The sequence below is a fragment of the Peromyscus leucopus genome, chromosome 6, assembly GCF_004664715.2.
Source record: "Peromyscus leucopus breed LL Stock chromosome 6, UCI_PerLeu_2.1, whole genome shotgun sequence".
NCBI classification, from domain to species: domain Eukaryota; kingdom Metazoa; phylum Chordata; class Mammalia; order Rodentia; family Cricetidae; genus Peromyscus; species Peromyscus leucopus.
In genome coordinates, this window is record NC_051068.1 from 66,641,041 (window position 1) to 66,660,529 (window position 19,489).

The window sequence follows — 19,489 nt, forward strand, 5'->3', positions numbered from 1 at the left end:
TTTTCCTCCAATAAGGTGTAAACTCCCGAGGGAGACGATATGGCAGGCGTGTTACCTGGCATCATCGTCCTAACCTAAGGAGGGCCATGTTGCCAGCTGAGGAAAACCGACGGAGAGCAGTCAGGTGCCCACCGTCACACGGCTGGAAGGCGAGGAACCAGGCAGCCAGTTCCAGAGCCCCAGCGCACACCAACAGCACTGCTCTGCTCCCCAGCTCTGGAGGACTGACTGAGCCTCCGGAGGGGTGGTTGTATGTGTTCTGTACTTCTGAAATTAATTCCAGACCAATGTTACTGAGTGGGGAAAGAGGGAGAAAAAGCAGGGTGGAGAGCCTTCTCCTCCTCCTCATGCAAACAAGGGGAAGGAATAAAAAAGGAGATGCCTCTGTGGTAAAGGTTAGGGCCTGGAAGTGAAGCAGTGTATTAAACTGCATTTATAACATCTTATGAAAGGACACACACAGGGACTGAAGAGATGGCTCAGTGGTCACGAGTTCCTATTGTTCTTGCAGAGGACCTGAGTTTAGTTCCCAGCACCCACTTTAGGCAGCACACAACTGCCTAGAACTCCAGCTCCAAGGAATTCAACACCCTCTGGCCTCCTCAGGCATGCACACACCACACACACACACACACACACACACACACACACACACACAAGAAAAAGACTAATAAAATATTTTTTGGAAGAAATGCTCAGGGACCACTGAGATGGTTAAGTGGGTAAAGGTGCTTGCCACCAAGCCTGATCTGAATGGAAGGAGAGCATCAACTCTGGCAAGTTGTTCTCTGACCTCCACACACTTCGTGTGACATGCATGTACCCACACAGAGGCCCCCCATACACATACAAATAAACAACAAATAAACATAATAAGAAGACACGTATGAAACAGGAAAGAAACCATGCACATAGTGCACACCCTGTAGTCTCAGCACTTTGAGGTGGAGGCAGGAAGATCAAGAGCTGAAGGTCACCTTGGCCATAATCAAGTTCAAATTCAAGGCCAGTCGGGTCTACGTGAAACCCTGTTCCAAAAAATCAACACACGGTGGTGGCGCATGCCTTTAATCCCCGCACATGGGAAGCAGGTGGATCTCTGAGTTCCGGACCCGCCTGGTCTACAGAGTGAGTTACAGGACAGCCCTATCTCAGTAAAACCAAGCAAATAAAATAAAATAAAAAAGACAGAAGTTTGTGCAGTGGTGGTGCACGGTTTTAATCCCAGTATTTGGAAGGCAGAGGCAGGAGGATCTCTATGAGGTTGTGGCCAGCTTATTAGTGGGATTTGAGACAGCCAGGGCTATATGGAGAGAACCCTACCCAAGGGGAAAAAAAAAAGACATATTCATAAAAATATTTCTACCCACCTAGTAAAGGAAGCTGAGGATAAAATCCCTGGCTTAATTTTGTTTGTTTGTTTGTTTTGTTTTTTGTTTTTCAAGACAGGGTTTCTCTGTGTAGTTTTGGTGCCTGTCCTGAATCTCGCTCGGTAGACCAGGCTGGCCTCAAACTCACAGAGATCCGCCTGGCTCTGCCTCCCGAGTGATGGGATTAAAGGCTTGCGCCACCACCGCCTGGCCCCTGGATTAATTTTTGTAGATTTTTTAGCATCAGGAGTGCATGCTCTCTCGAGGAAGAGCATGGCTTTTGGAGCACAGCGTTAGCCCCTTCATCTGATATGCGGTGAAGGGTTCAGGGCTGGTGGACCAGCCTGTTCCAAGCAAGCTGGATGCAGCATCAGGATACCAACCACTACGTGAAGTTTTACAAGCAACTTGTCTTTAGTCTTCCAGAATCTGATTCTGAGAGGAGCACACCTTCCAGGTCCTCCATGCTACTTTGACTACTGCTTCTCTTTGATAGCTAAGAACTTAGGGACTTCTCTATCACCTGCCTCTGCTTCCATCGCTCCCCTGGCCCTCCCATCTCTCCACTGAGATCTGTTATGTCCCATCCTACCAAGGTAAGAAACAGATCTTTCTCTCTCCTGCAGCTTTCCTTCCCCCAGACAGACAGACCAGGGCGGTTCCTTTGAAAATCAAAAGACACAGGAAGTAGAATCCCATCAACCCTTCCTGTACATGAAGCAGCTCAGTGTTTTAGTTGCGGTTCCTGCCTCTTGTGTGCTGAGGCTGTGAGCTTTTGACTTTCGTCTGACCCTCCCATCTCTCCCTGAGATCTGTTATACCCATCCTGCCATCCCTCCCCAGCACACTCTTCCTCCTCACCTGGATGTTCCTCTTGATGATGTCCCTGATCAGCTGAACCTTGCCCGTGCTGGGGTCCACTCCAGCCAGCGGCACCATGACCTCCCCAATGACGTCATCCCTAGAGAAGCGATCGAAGCTGAGCACGAGGAAATGTAGCACCAGGTCCTGCAGCTGGCTGTATGGGATGCCGTAGAAGGTGAAGGTCTCATCGAATACAGGGTCCAGGGTCTTGCGGAGCACACGGGTCTTCACTCTATGCCGCTTGTCAGGAAGGATGGTCATCTTGATGTAGGGATCAGAGCCCTGGGTCTGGTCATCCATCACTGGCAGCCCGTGGGCCTCTTGGATTGTCACCACCAGAGCTTTTTTGGGGAAGTTATAGTCCACCGAGAAGGTAAGGGATCCTAGCCTCACATCTTCCTCTGGTGATGATGGGGAGGTGGCTTTGCTCTCACCAGGGGTCAGGCTTGTCATGGGGCTCCTCAGTTCTTCCCCATAGTCTCTTTTGATGGGTAACTGCTCTATACAAGACGCAGCGGCGTTAGGCGCCCTGGGGTCCTTGTCTTGGCTCAGCAGGCCAGACTCTGCGGCACTTACTAACAGGTTCCCTCGTCCACTCTCCCTCCGAGGACCATCTTTGTCTCTCCGAACTTTGATGATTTTCTTCTTGTTGCTGAGGGTCTCTGGGTAGATGCTAATGCCTTTCAGCATGTGGATGAACTTATATGGCGGGGTCTTGTGCTTCTTCTCTGCCTGCTGGTGGCAGCATGTCCACACAAAGACAGTCACAGAAACACACACCACCAGCACAGAGGCCCCGATGAGGCCGGCCGCCACCGGTGACACATCTGAAGGCAGAGAGCAGAGTTGGGTCAAAGCAGGGCCAAACTAATCCTCCATCCAGCCTCCACCGTGGGAGCCCATCTGGGCTATGGTGCCTTTTCTGCTCACTGCCCAGGAGGTGACCCGTTACCCTTGCCTTCCTGCTAAACCCAGGGAACACATTTGCTTAGCTGCTGCTGTTTGAAACGGTCTCACTGTGTAGCCCTGGCTGTCCTGCAACTTGCCATATAGACCAGGCTGGCCTCGATCTCACAGAGATCTGCCTGCCTCAGCCTCCAAGTGCTAGGATTAAAGGTGTGGCTCACTTAGCTCCTTTTCATACCTATGCAGTGTCTCGTCTGATTTTTAAACAGTTTAATATTATTAATATTAATATTATGTCTGCATAGCACATCAGAGCCTGATGTCCATGGAGGACAGAAGGAAGTGTCTGATGGCTGGGAACTGGAGTTACAGATGGTTGTGAGCCACTGTGTGGATACTGGGGATTGAACCCGGATCCTCTGGAAGAGCAGCCATTGCCCTTAACCACTGAGCCATCTTGACAGTCCCAGACTTTTCTTTTTTAAAACCCTTATAGCACTTGCAGATTTGATGGTTCAGTTTAATCTGTGCTTCCCAGAAAGCTGTGCCCTGAGTGTTTGAAGGTTGCCTTTTGTGTAGGAATCTGTTTACCTCAACCATTACACAGGGCAGGAGCTGTGTGTTAGGTTTGAAGAGGACGTTCCATGCACCCAATACAGACAGCCAACAGTGGGCTGACTTGCTGACTGATTGAGAGCTGTGCGGGAAAGGGGAGGGTATGGAGTGTAGTTGGTCTTGGGAGGGGGTGACTGGGAGTGGTCAGAGTGGGTAGGAAGCTAAAAGAAGAGTACTGAGCCATGATGAGTGCCACATCCCTGCAAACAGTTGGGAGTCTGAGGCAAGGAGACTGTTGCAAGTTGAGAGCTAGCCTGTCTCTAATGTCTCATCTAGCAAGCTTCAGGTCAGCCTAGATTACCCTAAAGTCTACCTTAAAAAGAGAGTGCTGTGGGGTAGTGAGTAGAGGTGCTTGCCCGCAGAGGCCCACGGCTGGAATCCATCCCCAGAAACCACATGGTGGAAGACAACTCCTCCTGCACGCCCTCTGACCTCTGCACACTTAGCATGTGTGTGTCCTACCCAACAGAATGGATAAATTAATGTCAGAAATAGAAAAGCGTCGGAAAGAAAAGAGCTCTGGGTCTGCAGACCTATACTTCTTAACCTGTTACAAAGTCTCTGGTCCTCGGTCTGTCATATGCTGAAGTCACGATTATTTTCTTAGATTTTTAAATAGGAAGAAAATGTCAAATGAATTTTCTTTCCTTTTCCTCTTTCTTTCCTTTTTTTCTGAGACAGCATCTCGCTGTGTAGCCCTGGCTGTCCCAGATCTCACTTTGTAGTCAAGTCTGCCCTTGAACTCACAGAAATCTGGCTGCCACTGACTCCTGAGTCCAGGGATTAAAGAAATTTGATACCACACCCAGCTCAAATAGAATTATCTTCTAAGACCTTCTTTGAATATCTTATTGATCATCAGTGGATTTCATTGCCACGTTGCCAGTCAGAGCAGTCAGCAAATTAGGCAAAAATAAACCCTTTATTAAAACAAGAACTGAGACCTGGTCCACTTTTGTTCACGTCAATAACCTTCTACAGTTTAGAAAGAGGGTACAAAGGCAATATGATTTCAGACATCACAGATAAATACAAAACCTTCCAGAGACTTAAAAGTCTACCTATAGGCAATACCCTTACTTGGTAAGTTCTGGCAAAAATGACTTGGTAAGTTAGGTGACCACGACTCAGCCAACATTAGGTTAACGCCGGTTCACACTGTAAACACACAGACTGCCTCTCATAGGAAGGAGGTGGTGTAACTAGATCTGCACTGGTCATCACAGAGAACATCCAGCACAGACTGACAACAATACATGTTTTTGTTCCGAGTTACATGTGTTAAAGTGTATTTATTAGACCCTTGTAAGGCATTATGATACAGACACTTTAGTATGAACCAAAGAACTCACTGAATAATTGAATAAGACCAGGGACGGCCCTGGTTTAAATTCAAGGCTCCTGGGAATTGAGAAATCTTCCCAGGACTACATATTGGCAAATGCCATTGACAAGACTTAACTTCTGACCTGCCTCCACCAGAATCCAGACTCTACATGGTGCACAATTGGGACACTTGGAAAAAATACAAAAGCAGGGTGAAGGTCCTTTCTGCCAAGACTGTTGAACCTATGTGATGGGAAGTCTTCCGACTTCCACATGTACTTTCTAAAAGTACACTTAAGCCCAGGCACACATGCATAAAGAAATAAGCTGGAAATTTTTTTTTTTTTTTTTTTTTTTTTGGTTTTTCGAGACAGAGTTTCTCTGTGTAGCTTTTCGCCTTTCCTGGAAATCACTTGGTAGCCCAGGCTGGCCTCGAACTCACAGAGATCCGCCTGCCTCTGCCTCCCAAGTGCTGGGATTAAAGGCATGCACCACCACTGCCCGGCTAGGAAAATTTTTAAATACACTGGTAACAATAGAAATGCAGAGCCTGGAAACCATATAAATGAAAGGGAAGTGAGGGTGTGTAGAGGTAATAACTCTCTTGAACTTAATCATAATTACTCTAGGCATTTTCTTTATTATTATTATTATTTTATTTATTTATTTTTTGGTTTTCGAGACAGGGTTTCTCTGTGTAGCTTTGGTGCCTGTCCTGGATCTCACTCTGTAGACCAGGCTGGCCACGAACTCACAGAGATCCGCCTGGCTCTGCCTCCTGAGTGCTGGGATTAAAGGCGTGCGCCGCCGCGCCGCGCTGTGCTGCTGCGCGCTGCTGCCGCCACCACCACCCAGCTACTCTAGGCATTTTCATGGAAGAAGGTTTGATTTGCTATTTGCAGAACAGAGCAGCACTAAGGTGCATGGACTGCAGGAAGACAGTTTTGGACTCAATGAAGAGTCAGGCCCGGAGCAGTGGCACGCAACTGTAATCTATCACTTTAATTGTAAGATTGAAGCAAGAGGATCACTATAGCTTCAAAGCTAGCCTAGGGGCTGGAGAGGTGGCTCAGCAGTCAGGAGAACTGGGTGTTCTTCCAGAGGACTCAGTTTCCATTCCAAGCACCCACGAAAACTAGCAACCTCTTTGACTGCAGTTGTAGGGGATCTGGTGCCCTTTCCTGGTCTCTATGAGCATGTACCGGCTCCATAGACATACTTGCAGGAAAAATATTCATATACATGAAATAAAAATGAATAAAATCCAAAGCTCCCCCCCCTGCTTTGGCAGGGTAACATTACATAGCCCTGGCTGTCCTGTAACTCACTATGAAGACCAGACTGGCCTTGAACTCAAAGAGATTCCCTTACCTCTGCCACCGAATGGTGGGATTAGAGGTGTGGGACACCCCACCCAGCTAAAAATAAAAAAAGAAATGTAAAAGGCCAGCCTGCGTTCCATAGTCAGATCCTATTACAAACTCCAACAAAGTCCTAAGTAAATAAATAAACAAATAAATAAAAAGGAATTTCCCAATAGAAATTGGACCACATGTCCTTGAACATTTTCTTTTCTTTTTCTTTTTTTGTTTTTTAATGATTTTATTTGCACTGGTGTTTTTCCTTCATGTATGTCTGTGTGAAGGTGTGAGATCCCCTGGAAATGGAGTTACAGACAGTTGTGAGCTGCCGTGTGGATGCTGGGAATTGACCCTGGGTCCTCTGAGATAGTACCTCTTAACCACTGAGCCATCTCTCTAGCCCTCTTTTTCTTTTTAAAGATTTATTTTTATTTTATGTGACTTGGTATTTTGATCGATGTGAGTGTGTGAGATCCCTTGTGAACTGCCGTGTGCATGCTGGGAATTGAGCGAGTGTGGAAGAGCAGCCAGTGCTCCTAACTGAAGAGCCATCTCTTCATTCCCTTTCTATTCTTCTCTCTCTCTCTCTCTCTCTCTCTCTCTCTCTCTCTCTCTCTCTCTCTCTCTCTCTGTCTCTCTCTCAAACTGGGTCTCACCTTGTTGCTCCAACTGGCTAGAAGTTGCTGTGTGGACCAGGCTGGCCTTGAGTTCAAAAGGATCTGCCTGCCTCTGCCTCTCCAGTATGTCATTTTGCCTGGTCTCTGAAATTCTAACTTAACATTTCATGGCTCAGTGAAAGTTGGGAGCCAATAAGAAATGAAGAGTTTTCACTTTAAAATCATATAGATAAGGAGGAAGGCCATTGTTAAACACAATAAACCATGATGACTTTGTCCACGCCCGCACTGCATCCACACTAGCTATTAGCCTTGGATCACTCAGTAAGGTAAGTGCTCTTAGGGAGAAGCTTCAAAGAATGCAGGCAAGAGCCCCACACTGTCATTCTCTAAACTGAGTTTCAGACATTCAACAAAAGCTAAGTACATCTGTGTGTAAACGGCTGACTTCGTTGTCAGTCAGAACGGCTCCAATATGAAGACATGGTTCTACACTTGCCAGTCAGGCAATTTCTTGCAGATCATGTGCTACTGTTTAGTGAAGGTGAACACTGACTGTCTGTGAGAAGAGGACAGCGGGGAAGTACCAAGATAAATATGAAGGCAAGCTTCCTGTCCTAGGCCCCCAAGCGCTGGGATTATAGGTGTGGGCCACCACATCTTGCTTAGATAGGCATGTGTATACAGTGTGTGAGACAGCATGCACATGGAGGGCAGAGGGTAACTTTCGGGAGTCTGTCCTGTCTTTCCACCACGTGTGGGTCTTGTAGATGGAACTCGGGTCATCAGGCTCGGCAGCAGGAACTTTCCACCTGCTGAGCTATCTGGCTGGCCCAAGACAGGTATCTTTGAGAGTAATTTGAAAAGGAAGTCTAAAAGCCAAGGCTTGGAAACATTTGAACAGGTCTTTGGCTCTATGCCATGATGTCACTGAAGAAGCCTACTGCTACTTACAATGATCAGTTTTATTAAGAAACGAAGGTAGGTGGAAAAGAGAAAGACAGGTAGTGTTATCTTTTGGGAGGACGGAGGAGGGAAGTAAGGCAGGTAACCTGTCTGTGGCTTATTCAGGTGCTCGCTCCTCATGTCTTACCTCTGCCCGACATATACTTTAATTTCAATATCTTTCTTTCTGTCTCCAGCACCTAGGACAGTGAACTAGAAATAGCAGATGCTGAAATTCAAGGCCCTCTTCCTTGCTCTAATGGAAAGCTTTGTGGGGAAAGGAAGTTGGAACTAAGGACTGAATTAGCGATGTGGCTCAGCTGACAGATGGCTTGCCTGCATGGCTGGACTTTGCTGGTGCTAGCTGTCTCTATTCTAGCAGTCCTATGGGAAGATGGCTATCTCCAGATGCTCACGGGGCAGCTAGCTTGCCATACGCAGTAGAAAAATCACAGAGGAGTGCTGGGTGTGGTGGTGAACCCAGTGCTCAGGAGGCAGAGGCAGGAGCATCTCTGTGAGTGTGAAGCCAGCCTGGTCTACAGAGTTTGTTCTAGGTCAGGCATAATTACATAGAGAGAAACTGTCTCAAAAACAAAACAAAACAAAAACAGAAAGAAAACAAACAGCCAGGTATGATGGTGCACACCTTTAATCTCAACACCCAGGAGGCAGAGGCAAATGGCTCTCTGTAAGGTTGAAGCTAGCCTGGTCTACTGAGCCCATTCAAGGACAGCTGGAGCAACATGATGAGGATTTATCTCAAAAACAAAACAAACAAACAAACAAAAACCAACATAAACCTCTCTCAAAGAAGGTGAAATGTAAGAACTGACGCCTGAGGTAGTCCCACCCACCCCCAATCCACAGAGTGAATGAACGATGCAATGAATATAGTTGTTGTAAATTATAGTGATGCAGATTGGTACTTTCTGTATTTCAAAGTCACAGATAATTCAGTGTTGGTCTGGTATGTCCCCTGTCAAGTACTAGTGTTTAAAGTACTTTGTGAGAAATGAAAAGTACAGACTGGCAGTTCTCTTTGGAGGAGGCAGAAGTGAGGCAAGGGTCTAGGGATCTGAGACACATATGGTGTAGTCGTAAATCAGCCTCTGCCCAGATCAGAATTAAAACAATTTTAGATGATTTTATTTCTTTAAGAATATTTTTAATTTAATTTAGTATTTATTTATTTATGTATATGAGTGTTTAGCCTGCATACATGCATGTGCACAATGTGTGGGTCTGTTGCCTGTGAAACCAAGAAGTGGGCATTGGATTTCTTGAGACTGGAATTATAATGGTTGTGACCTTCATGTGGGTGCTGGGAATTGAACTTGAGTCCTCTGAAAGAGCAAAAAGTGCTATTAACTGCTGAGCTGACTCTTTAGCCCCCTGAGCAATTTTGTTGTGTTGTTTGATTTTTTTAATTTATTTTTTGAGACAGAGTGTCATGTAGACCAGGCTGTCCTCAAACTGGCTGTGCAGCCAAAACTGGTCTTGAAATCGTTGTTTTTAAAATAAAAAATATTACTTTATATTCACATCATGTGTGTGTATGTGTGTGTGTGTAACATGCCAACAGTGTATGTGTGGAGGACAGGACAACATTGTGGAGTCCTTTCTCTCCTCCCACCTTTATGTGGATTCTAAAGATAGAAAGAACTCTGGCTGTCACCTCTGAGCCAAAGTGTTTTACATACTGATCCGTTTTGCTGGCCCTGGCCTTTGAATTCTAGATCCTGTAAACTCCACTTTGCTAGTGCTAGGATTACTGTGTGAGCTACCATGTCTGGATGGCTGTTTAATTTTGTTTTATTCTTTCAACAAGGTTCCACTCTCTAGCCCACGCTGCCTGGAACTCACTTTACATCCCAGTAAATTCAGGACAATTCTACCCCAGCCTCCCAAGTGCTGGGGAAAATGCCTTGAGCCACCATTCCTGGTGACTTTGTTTCTAGAGACCAGTCTTATGTCTCATTGTGTTACCCAGTCTGGCTGTGAACTCAGGAAGTAGTGCTAAACTGGCCTTGAATGCAGGAAGTGGAGCTAGGCTGGCCTTGAACTGGGCCTCCTAGGCTGGGCAGGCACGCATCAACAAGCCAATGTTGCACTTGTGTTTGCTTTTCTGTGCTGGTGGTCAAGCCAGTAACCTTCCCACTGGTCAGGCGTGCATTCTTCCTCTGGGCTGCTCCTCCAGTCTCAGACCTGATTACCGACACTTCTTTTCCAAAACAGCCTTTCGCTGTCACTAAGGCCAGTGTCATACAGGAGAACCAGAATGAACTAGGGCAGCAGCCAGACATTGGTTCACACCGTAGTGATACCATGACCAGTTCATTTGGACTTTATTTTATTCTAAGCTTCATTCTCCTGCTCTGGTGAGTGCACAGAATAACGCCTACACTGGAAGAGGTGCTAAGACTAAAGAAAATACAGTATATAAACGGAGGATTACACCCCACCCCAATTTCCACTACTGTCTCCTCTAAAGGAAAGCATAAGGCATGGCTCTGTTTCCTCTACTTTCAAGGGATCTGGAATTGTATTAGAGAAAGGACTGCTGGAAAGGGGTGTGAGAAGAAAAAGGTTGCAAAGAAAGTCCTGGGTTCTCATACGATCACAGAACAGGTTTCAGTTTGGGAAACTCAGGACTCCAAGGATAGATCAGAGGGTAAAGCAGAAGGAATAGAGTGGGAGCCAGCCTTGGGATCAATTGGGAACAAGCACTAAGGGGTGAAGATCCACTGTCCGGCTGCTCTCTCGGACCTGATGTCTTCCTATGTTGAGAGACTACAAAACATTGGGTTCGGCTCTGCTCTTTATACCTCTTACTTGGGAGTGAGAAAAGCCTTTTTTTTTTTTTTTTTTTTAAAGCTGACTTGTGTCTTCACCCTACATTCTGGAACCTAATGCACACACCTGAATTGTCTAAGGGATATGCTCTCTTAAGGAATATGAAAATTCTAGGCTAGCAGCAACCCTCACTTGATGACACAGAACAATTTTCTTTTACTTATTTATGTGGTCAGGAAGCACACCATGAGAAGTTCGCTCTCCTCAATCGTTATGGAAGAGTTCCCCAAGAGGAAACGAGTTGGCCAAGGCTCTCTTGTCTTCTTTCCTCTCTCTTTTCCACTGCACTTTCTGCCCTAGGGAGTGTTAGACTGCTCTTGGAGCCCAGAGGGCTAGGTCGTGGACCAGCCGCTCCGAGATGACGTAATGCTTGTAATGCTTTCTGTGGTACACAAAGCGGCCTCCCCCAGGCTGGGCCTCTCTCGCCCCTCCCCCCAGCCAGGAATGCCGCCCCCGCCAGCACCAGCACGGGTGAGTCCCCCTTTTTGAAAAGCCAGACCAGGGAAACAGGGAACAAAGGCCCCGGAAGGAGCGCCTAGGCACTGCCAGGAGGCTCAGAAATAGACATCACGTCATCTCTCCACCCGGCGGCGCCAAGCGCCATTTGGTAACACCGGGAAGGAAGGACCTGACCATTACGGTGCAGAACGAAGCTTGCAGGGCTAGCGTTTCACCCCAGCCCTAGCAACCCTCTGACCGGCTTAAGGAGTGGCTTCCCTTCTGCTCCCAACCCCCGCACCCTTCTTTCCCTGGAGGCCTCCGCCTCCCTTGGCTGCCAGCCACACAGCCCATAGTCTCCACGCTGCCATCTTGATGCCCCATCCCCCTTGCCACTTCCCTCTCCTGCAGCCCTCAGAAGTAGGAGGGGGAGGAAGGGGCACCGCCCTGCGTGCCCCAAGGGGGAGGGCTCGGCCTACCCCACCTCTCTTCCTCCAGAAGGAGGGGTTCACATCCTCCGCGTGCTTGCCACTTCTCACCTCCAGCCCTGCTGACAGTGCACCATGGAGGGTTTGCGGTCAAGGATTTAGCATCCTGGGCTTGCCTACCCTCGGTGGCACTCTGGCCTCACCAGCCCCTGCAGCCCGCAGCTGCAATCCAGGCGCTGGCCACTGCGTTCTACTCACTCGCCACCTCAGGCCCGAGTCTAGCAGGGCTGGCAATTAAAGGATCCCATCTGGACTTCACTCCCCGCCCATTCCTCAGCTCTCCGGCTTTGCGCCGGCCTGATGGCTTCAAAAATCAGTCGGTCAGACTCTACTTACCAAAGCTGGGGCGTATATTTGTGATCTCAGCCATGTTGTAATCAGAGGCTGCTGATAGCAACACTTTTGCAGAGGTCAGACAACTTTGGGAATCTCGGTCGGTACCGAGGCCGCGGCTGTAGACCTCCGGATCAGGGGAGGGGAAGGTGCCTGGCAGACTGCCCCTGCGACAGTCCGATCCCTGGTTGCTAGCTGCGCTTTCCTCTTAGATGCTCCAGGGATGCTCTGAGCTAAGGATGCAGGTGCAGTCCGACTGGTCCTGATGCGAGGTAGGCTCCGCCTCTTTCCGAAGGGCCCTCGGCAGAAGACTCCGCCTCTACCCGAAAGGTTCCGGAAGCTCTTCGAGAGGAGGCCCCTCCCACTGCCGATTTTTCCCCAGGACGAGGCTCCGCCCATTCACAGGCTGTGGGCGTTGGGACTAGAATTTCAAAGCCAGTAAGAAGTGTAGGTGTTGTGCTAGTTCAGTGGCATAATCCTGTGACTGTAGCACTGGAGTGGGTGAGGCAGGAGAGTCAAGGAAGGCTTGGCTAGGCCTCCAAATACAGAAGGGCAGGAAGAGAATCGCTTTAGCGTCCACGGAAGCTGTGATTCTAGTTGCCTGGGTTTATGCAGAGGGAAGCCGAACCTTCTGCGTTCCAGATGTTGTGAAAAACAAAATTCTATACTGTTTCAGTATTGATTGCTGCTGTTTTAGTTCATTCCTGAAACAGTAAAGGCAATTACGGAGCCTTAAACTTGAGAAAATGATTAAAGATAAAATGGACAGAACCAGGGCGATCATGAGTTAAAGACCAGTCTGAGGGGTACAGCAAGACCCTGCGCAAAAAAATCAAAACTATAACAAAAGACCTTAAATCCTAAAAAATGTGATTGTGCTCACATTTAATCACAGCACTGGGAATTAAAAAAAGAAAAAAGAAAAATCCACAAAAATGCCTAAACATGAGGCAATTTATTGTGCACTGGGTCAATGCATAAGAACCTGGGATTGGAATACCAGATACTTCACTTGTGTTGATAACTGGGTACTTTTGTGAGCTCATCTACACATCAGGGCCAGAATCTGCCAAATGGAAAAAGTGATAAAAATATCCATTGGTCCACAGGATTTTTCTTGGAGGACCAAATCCCCTAAGATAATGTGAGGACATTTTGCACAATGAAGAACATCATGCAGATATGAGTAACTGCCATACCTTGGGATCAAGTCTGCCTTTGGTTTTTATAATCTAGAGTACCGTTCTGAATTTTAGGAATTCTTCATTTCTTCCTATGTTCCAGGTATTTTGTGGGGAGGTTGATTAGGTGTCAACTTCAACCATGGACTCCCAACACCCAGTTGTGAGTTGGATAGATTACTAAAGATAGAGAAAGCTAGGAAGCTTGCATTCCTTCTTTCTTTCTTCCTTCCTCCTATCCTTCCCTGTTACCTTCCTTTCTTTCCTTTTTTTGAGACAGGGTTTCTCTGTGTGGCCCTGGCTGTGCTGGAACTCACCCTGTAGACCAGGCTGGCTGTGAACTCAGAACTCACAGATGTGCCCGTCTTTACCTCCTGCCTTGCTGGGATGGAAGGCATGCAGCACTACCCCCGGCAGGGAAGTGCCTTTCGCGTGTTTATTTATAGACAAGACAGCATGGTGTGTGTTCAGAATGGCTTTGAACTGTTGGTATTCCTTCCTCCACGTCCCAAGTCCTAAGTGCTGACATTATAGGTATTTACCACCGCACTGGGTTTATTTAGCGTTGGGATTCAAACTTAAGAGTTTCCACCATGCAAGGGAAGCTCTCTACTAAGTTACATCTTTCATTACCTACCTACCTGCCTACCTGCCTACCTAGCTCTCTGCCGACCTACCTGGTGCCCGCGTGCCTGCTGGCCCGCCGACTTACCATCATCTATTTACCTTCCATCTATATCTATCATGGGTTCTGTCACTTTTCCCTTAACTGACGTATTAACCCTGAGGCTTCAAGACGCCCTAAAACAAGATGGCGCCTATGGTTGTGCGCATGCTCCTTGACGTCCAACTTCCGCGCTCCGGGGGCGCGCACGTCCGGCGGTGCCGTTGCCTTACTTCCGCTGGTGCGGAGCGGAGTTTCCGCGGAATCGGCCCGCGTCCCAGGGTACTGTGCAGTGAGTGTGTGGTGGGGCGGGAAGAGGCGCGTTAGACGTGGGACTCCGGGCGGAGGCCGGCCAGGACGAGGGGCGTCTGCTCCGAGGCTGGGAGCGCGGAGCGTGAAGGGAATCGGGCCGCAGGGGTGCGGGTGGCGGTGCGGGCTTGGGCAAGTGTTGAGCGCTGAGGAGAGCGCAGCGAGGTGGCCCTCTGACATGTTTTTCCGGACGGCCCCCGCCCCTGAGCGGGGCACGGCCCACGGATGGGCGCTCATTCATTCTGTCGGTCATTCATTCTGTCGGTCTACCTCTTGGTCTCCAAGGGGTGGACTCCTCAAGCTACTGGTGTTGAGGCTCTTGGAGCGATCTCGGCACAGTTCTGACTGAACAGCGCCTGGCTGCTCCCCGTCCCTGAACCTCATGAAGGCACCTGTGAAATACAGGAGTCGCCTAGGTGATTCCCTCTCCCCTCCGTACTCATTTACCACCCTCCGTGACAGGGTCAACCAATATTCTCTCCGGTACTGAGATAAGAACCTGGGCTGTTGTGGTGAGGGCCTCCCTTCATGCCCTAGAGATCGTGAATTGGGGAGGCTCAAGGTTAGCTTTGTAGCTCAAACTCTGAGTCATGGCGACTGTTTTTTTTTTTTTAAGCCTGCCTATTTCCTCTAGTTCTGTTGAATGATCTTTCAGACTTGAAGGTTGCCAGTGATGCTTATTCTGTCCTTGGACCTTCTCATGAAAGTAATGTTTTCTGCATAGAAGGATTCATCTAGAGGCTGGGGATGTACTCAGATGGTAGAGTGCTTGCCTTACATGCATCAAGCTCTTGGTTCCCACCTCATAAAACGGGCTGCAGTAGAAGGCCCTGTAAGTGGAGTCAGTAGGATCACAAGTTCAAGGTCTTCCTGAGCTGGATAGCAAGTTGGAAGCCACCCTCTAGTACCTATGTAAATGCTCAGTGCTTGTTGCAAATGCAGTCCAGCATTGTTTAAGAGCACTTTGAGTCCCCCTTTCATTCATTCATCTCTTCAGAGAGAACGGTCACTGCCACTATAGTACCACCTGGTGCGGGATACAGGAGACACCAGTTAAGGATGCCCTTTTCTAAGTTCCTATTCTTGAGGATGAAGACAAAGATACTGCAAAGTGACATGTGATGCTGTAAGATTTACTTTTTATTTTTGGATTACATGTGTGTCTGTGGGTATTTGAATGTGAGGGCATGTGGCCAGTTCCAGGCTGGCCTAGAACTTACTTGTAGACCAGGCTGTCAGTGAACTCTGACATGCTCCTGCCTCTCTTCCTAGGCAGGGAATAGAGGCCTGCACCATCCCTTTAAGGCTGAGGTATCAGAAGCTTAAGAGATTAAGGTAACGTTTAGTTAAGGTAACATACTATCTGGTGTGGAGTCTGAGCTGAGCTACTGTAATCAGTTCTCATCCTCCCCTAAAATTCCTAGGCCTTTGGTGTGAGATACTATGTTCATGGTTTTCCTTGGGGATGGTGAAGTGATAATTGAACAGCTGTTATTACTGTTACTCCTACTGAGGTGATAAGGACTTGCCTTGTATTGTTTTAGGATGGAACAGAAGTGGGACTTGTAAAATGTTGCCCTGTAAAAAGAGAAGAGCTACAGTGACAGAGTCTGTGCAGCAGGGGGATGACCAGGAAGGAGATGATTTAGACCTAGAGTCAGCTGTGAAGCCAGAGTCCGACCAGCTGAAAGACTTGGGGTCGGAGTCACTGTCCTGGGGTCCAGGTCATGAGAGTGCTGTGTGTCCCGAGCTGCACTCCATGCATGATGTAGAAAACCAGCTCAGCATGGAGGATCCGTCTCTAAGCTCTAAGATGCTCACCCAGCATGGCAACTTACCGGTTTTGGAAGCTGTTGGTGTAGCCATCCCTCAGGAAATCACCCTTCCTTCCTTGGAGTCTTCTCATTCCCTTACTGTACACATGGATCAAGGGAGACTCCCAGCCACGGGCTCAAAGAAAGTGAAGAAAACTGCCTTCCAGCCTGGGCTGATGACCAGAGAAGACCAAGGGGATCATCCTGTCATAGTGGAACCTCCTTCAGGAGAGCCTGGTGAAGAAGTCAAGGCAGAAGGAGGTAAGGGGAAAGGTCTTGGTTGCTTTTCCCATGCCCGTCTAGGTTGAGCATCTCTGGTGTGAAGCTCTAAACTCCAGACTGCTCCACACTTTCCTTGTGGAGTACTGCCCTGGTGCTATGAGTGAGAAACCCCACACTGACCTCAGGTGAGGGGCTGTGTCAGAATGCAGGCCTTCCTTAAATACTGCATCGGAGCATCTTCAGATGACAGAAGAGAGGGCTGTGCGTGAGAAATGAATGAGTTGCCTGTGTAGGCTTGGGTCCCATCTCTAAGATTTCTCATGAGTGTCCATCTTCATATTGGACCCCGGCACTTCAGAGAAGGGACAGGGAGCTAACCTGGGCCACTTGGTTCTTTTCTTTCCTTGTTTTGAAGCAGGGTCTCTCTGCATTGCCCTGGCTGTCCTAGAACTCACTATTGAGTCCACTCTGGCCCCAAACTCACAGAGAGCCGCCTGCCTCTTCCTCCCAAGTGCTGGGATTAAAGGCCTCGGCTCCTGCCACTGGCTTGTCTTTGCTCTCTGTGTTGCCTTTACAGAGAAGTGTTTCTGGAAGTTAATTGCTGTGGTGTGGACTTGGAACTGGGACTGTTGTGCTCATTAAGCACTAATAGCGAAACTTTTGATTGGATCGAGATTTTCTCCTCTCTCTCTCTCTCTCTCTCTCTCTCTCTCTCTCTCTCTCTCTCTTGTTTTTGTTTGTTTGTTTTTTGAGACAGGGTTTCTCTGTGTAGTTTTGGTGCCTGTCCTGGATCTCCCTCTGTAGACCAGGCTGGCCTCGAACTCACAGAGATCTGCCTGGCTGTACCTCCCGAGTGGTGGGATTTAAGGTGTGCACACCATTGCCTGACTGGGTCAAGATTTTCTTTTCCTCTCCAACTCTGTATTCTTTGCTATCGACCCTCTCTCCATAAAAAAAAAAAAAAAAAAAAAAAAAAAAAAAAAAAAAAAATTGATGTGTACGTGTATTTCACTTGGATATATATATGGAACATTTCCAGTAGGTAGCCCTTCTAATAGAAAGCAAAGTTAGGGCCATTTCTTCCTTTGTTTGTGTGCAGTGGCAGATACTGGTATTAGGGGCTTGTGCATGCTGGGCGTGCACTCTGAGTCACGTCCCAGGCCTCGTATTGGTTTCTCTCTCTCTTTAAACACAGTTTCTTTGGGTTTTTAAGAGATGAGATCTTGTGCTATAGGTCAGCGTGGTTTGGAAATCACTTCTCAGCCCTGTCTGTCCTTCAACAAATGTGTCCTTCCTCTACCTTCTGAGTGCTGAAAGTATGATAATTGCATGTTGTGTTACTGTGGGGATCCTCTTTCCCTCTCAGCCTGTTGGCCATCAGTGCGAGAGGGGAAAGAGATAGAAAGGGCAGCAGAAAGCTTAGTAGGTAGCCCATAAGCGTGAATGGAGACAGCCCTCCCAAAGACAGATTCCGGTGATTTTAAAAGATTTATTTATTGTGTGAGAGGTGGTTCTTTCTTTCAATCATGTGGGCCCTGGGATGGCATTCAGTTTGTTAGGCTTGGTGACAAGCATCTTCACCCAGTTGAAACATCTCATTGGCCCAAAATTGAGGTTTTTTAGTAGATAATAGGGTTTTCAATGATCTCTTTTCCCTTCACCTTTCCTTTCCTTTTTCTTCCCTTTTCTCTTTCATTTGAAACAAACTTTACTGCATTTTAATGTATTACCCTGTGTGTGTGTGTGCGTGCTTGTACAAGAGTGTGCTTATGGAGGTCAGAGCACAGCCTGCAGGAGTCTGCCCTCTCCTTCCACTGTTTATGACCAAGGGCTGGAACTCAGGTCTCTTTGCAACACGTCTGTTCACCGACTGACCTATCTCGCTGCTCCCTTCCTTCCCTCCCTCTTTCCCTCTTGTTTAAAGTGTGTGTGTGTGTGTGTGTGTGTGTGTGTGTGTGTGTGTGTGAACACAACATGTCTGGAAGTCAGTGGACAGCTTGTAGGCTACAGGGATTGAACTACTCAGGTTGTCAGACTTGGCAGAAAGTGCCATTGCTCACTGAACCACCTTGGAGGCTCCTTTATTAAAGAAAGAGGTGATCTCATTAGGCACTGCAGGTCTGTCAACTTGCTCCACATTCGATAATCTGTTCTCTCCCTTTGCCCCTCTTGTGTTGTAGTTTATGAAGGGTTTGTCATGGAGCTCAGGCTGGACTGGTCCTTGGTCTGTGGCTGAGGAGGATAGTTATGGCCCTGCTTCTGCCTCCTGAGTGTTGAGGTTACAGACGTGTGTCACTGCCCCTTGCTTCCTGTGGTTCTGGCGAATCTGAGGCAGGGCTTCCTGCGTGCAAGGCACACTACCATCTGAGCCGTATGCACAGCCCAGTCCAGCTCTTCTTGAGTGACCTTTGACTGGTGATGTCTCTCAAGATGTTTCTATTTCAGTTAATTTACTCAAGTCTATTGACACAGAATTACTCGTAATAGTCTTTTCTTTTCCCAGTGTTAGGATTGAACCCAGAGCGTCAAGCATTTGAGCATTCTGGCAGGAGCCCCACTCCCTGGCTGCTCCCCAGGCTCTCTGTAAATGTCTGTGAGACCTGTAATGAAGTCTGTTCTTTCGTTCCTCATTCTGATCATTTGTCTTCTTACTCTTGGAAGTGTTAGAAGTCCTTTTGCTGAGCCTTCTCTCTCTCTCTCTCTCTCTCTCTCTCTCTCTCTCTCTCTCTCTCTCTCTCTTCTCTTTAAACATATTGTCACTGTGTAGTACTGGCTGTCTTCAACTCACCAAGGTCTGCCTGCCTCTGCCTCCCAAGGGCAAGGGCTGGGATCAAAACTGCTGAGACTTTCACTTTTTTTCCCTTTGGTTGAGGCTGGGTTTCTCTGTGTAGCCCTGGCTGTCCTGCAACTCACTATGTAGACCAGGCTGGCTTTGATCTCAGCGATCCACCTGCGTCTGTCCCCCTAGTGATGACACTGAAGGAGTTCACTACCATATCCAGCCTAGTGTTATCTGTTATGACCAGTACCGTAGTACTGTTACCAGCTCCATAATAAACCACCATTGCTACATCATGGTGTGTGGTTTTCAAAGTCAGACAGCAGGCAGGTAGGTTTCCTTCCACTGTTGGTTTAGGGCGGAGTTCCTAGAGAAGTTGTTCTGGAGATTCTGGTGACGTTCTT

At 47.9% G+C, this 19,489-nt stretch overlaps 2 protein-coding genes across 3 annotated transcripts in view; one reads left to right on the top strand and one right to left on the bottom strand.

Annotated features, from left to right (window-relative positions):
• Positions 1-12,788, bottom strand: part of Syt11 (synaptotagmin 11) — a 31,868-nt gene extending 19,080 nt beyond the window's left edge. The window contains exons 1-2 of one of the 2 annotated variants that reach the window (XM_037206773.1): positions 12,120-12,788; positions 2,232-3,061 (exon numbers count right to left, since the gene is read on the bottom strand). In XM_037206773.1, coding sequence (XP_037062668.1) covers positions 2,232-3,061; positions 12,120-12,153 — 864 coding nt within the window. In that variant the 5' untranslated portion in view covers positions 12,154-12,788. The remainder of the gene's footprint in view (positions 1-2,231; positions 3,062-12,119) is intronic. The other variant, XM_028890802.2, reaches the window with a different exon arrangement.
• Positions 12,789-14,093: 1,305 nt separating this feature from the next.
• LOC114707899 (GON-4-like protein) overlaps positions 14,094-19,489 on the top strand; it is a 46,646-nt gene continuing 41,250 nt past the window's right edge. Inside the window, 2 exon segments of the mRNA XM_037206771.1 lie at positions 14,094-14,253; positions 15,815-16,345. Coding sequence (XP_037062666.1) covers positions 14,109-14,253; positions 15,815-16,345 — 676 coding nt within the window. The 5' untranslated portion in view covers positions 14,094-14,108.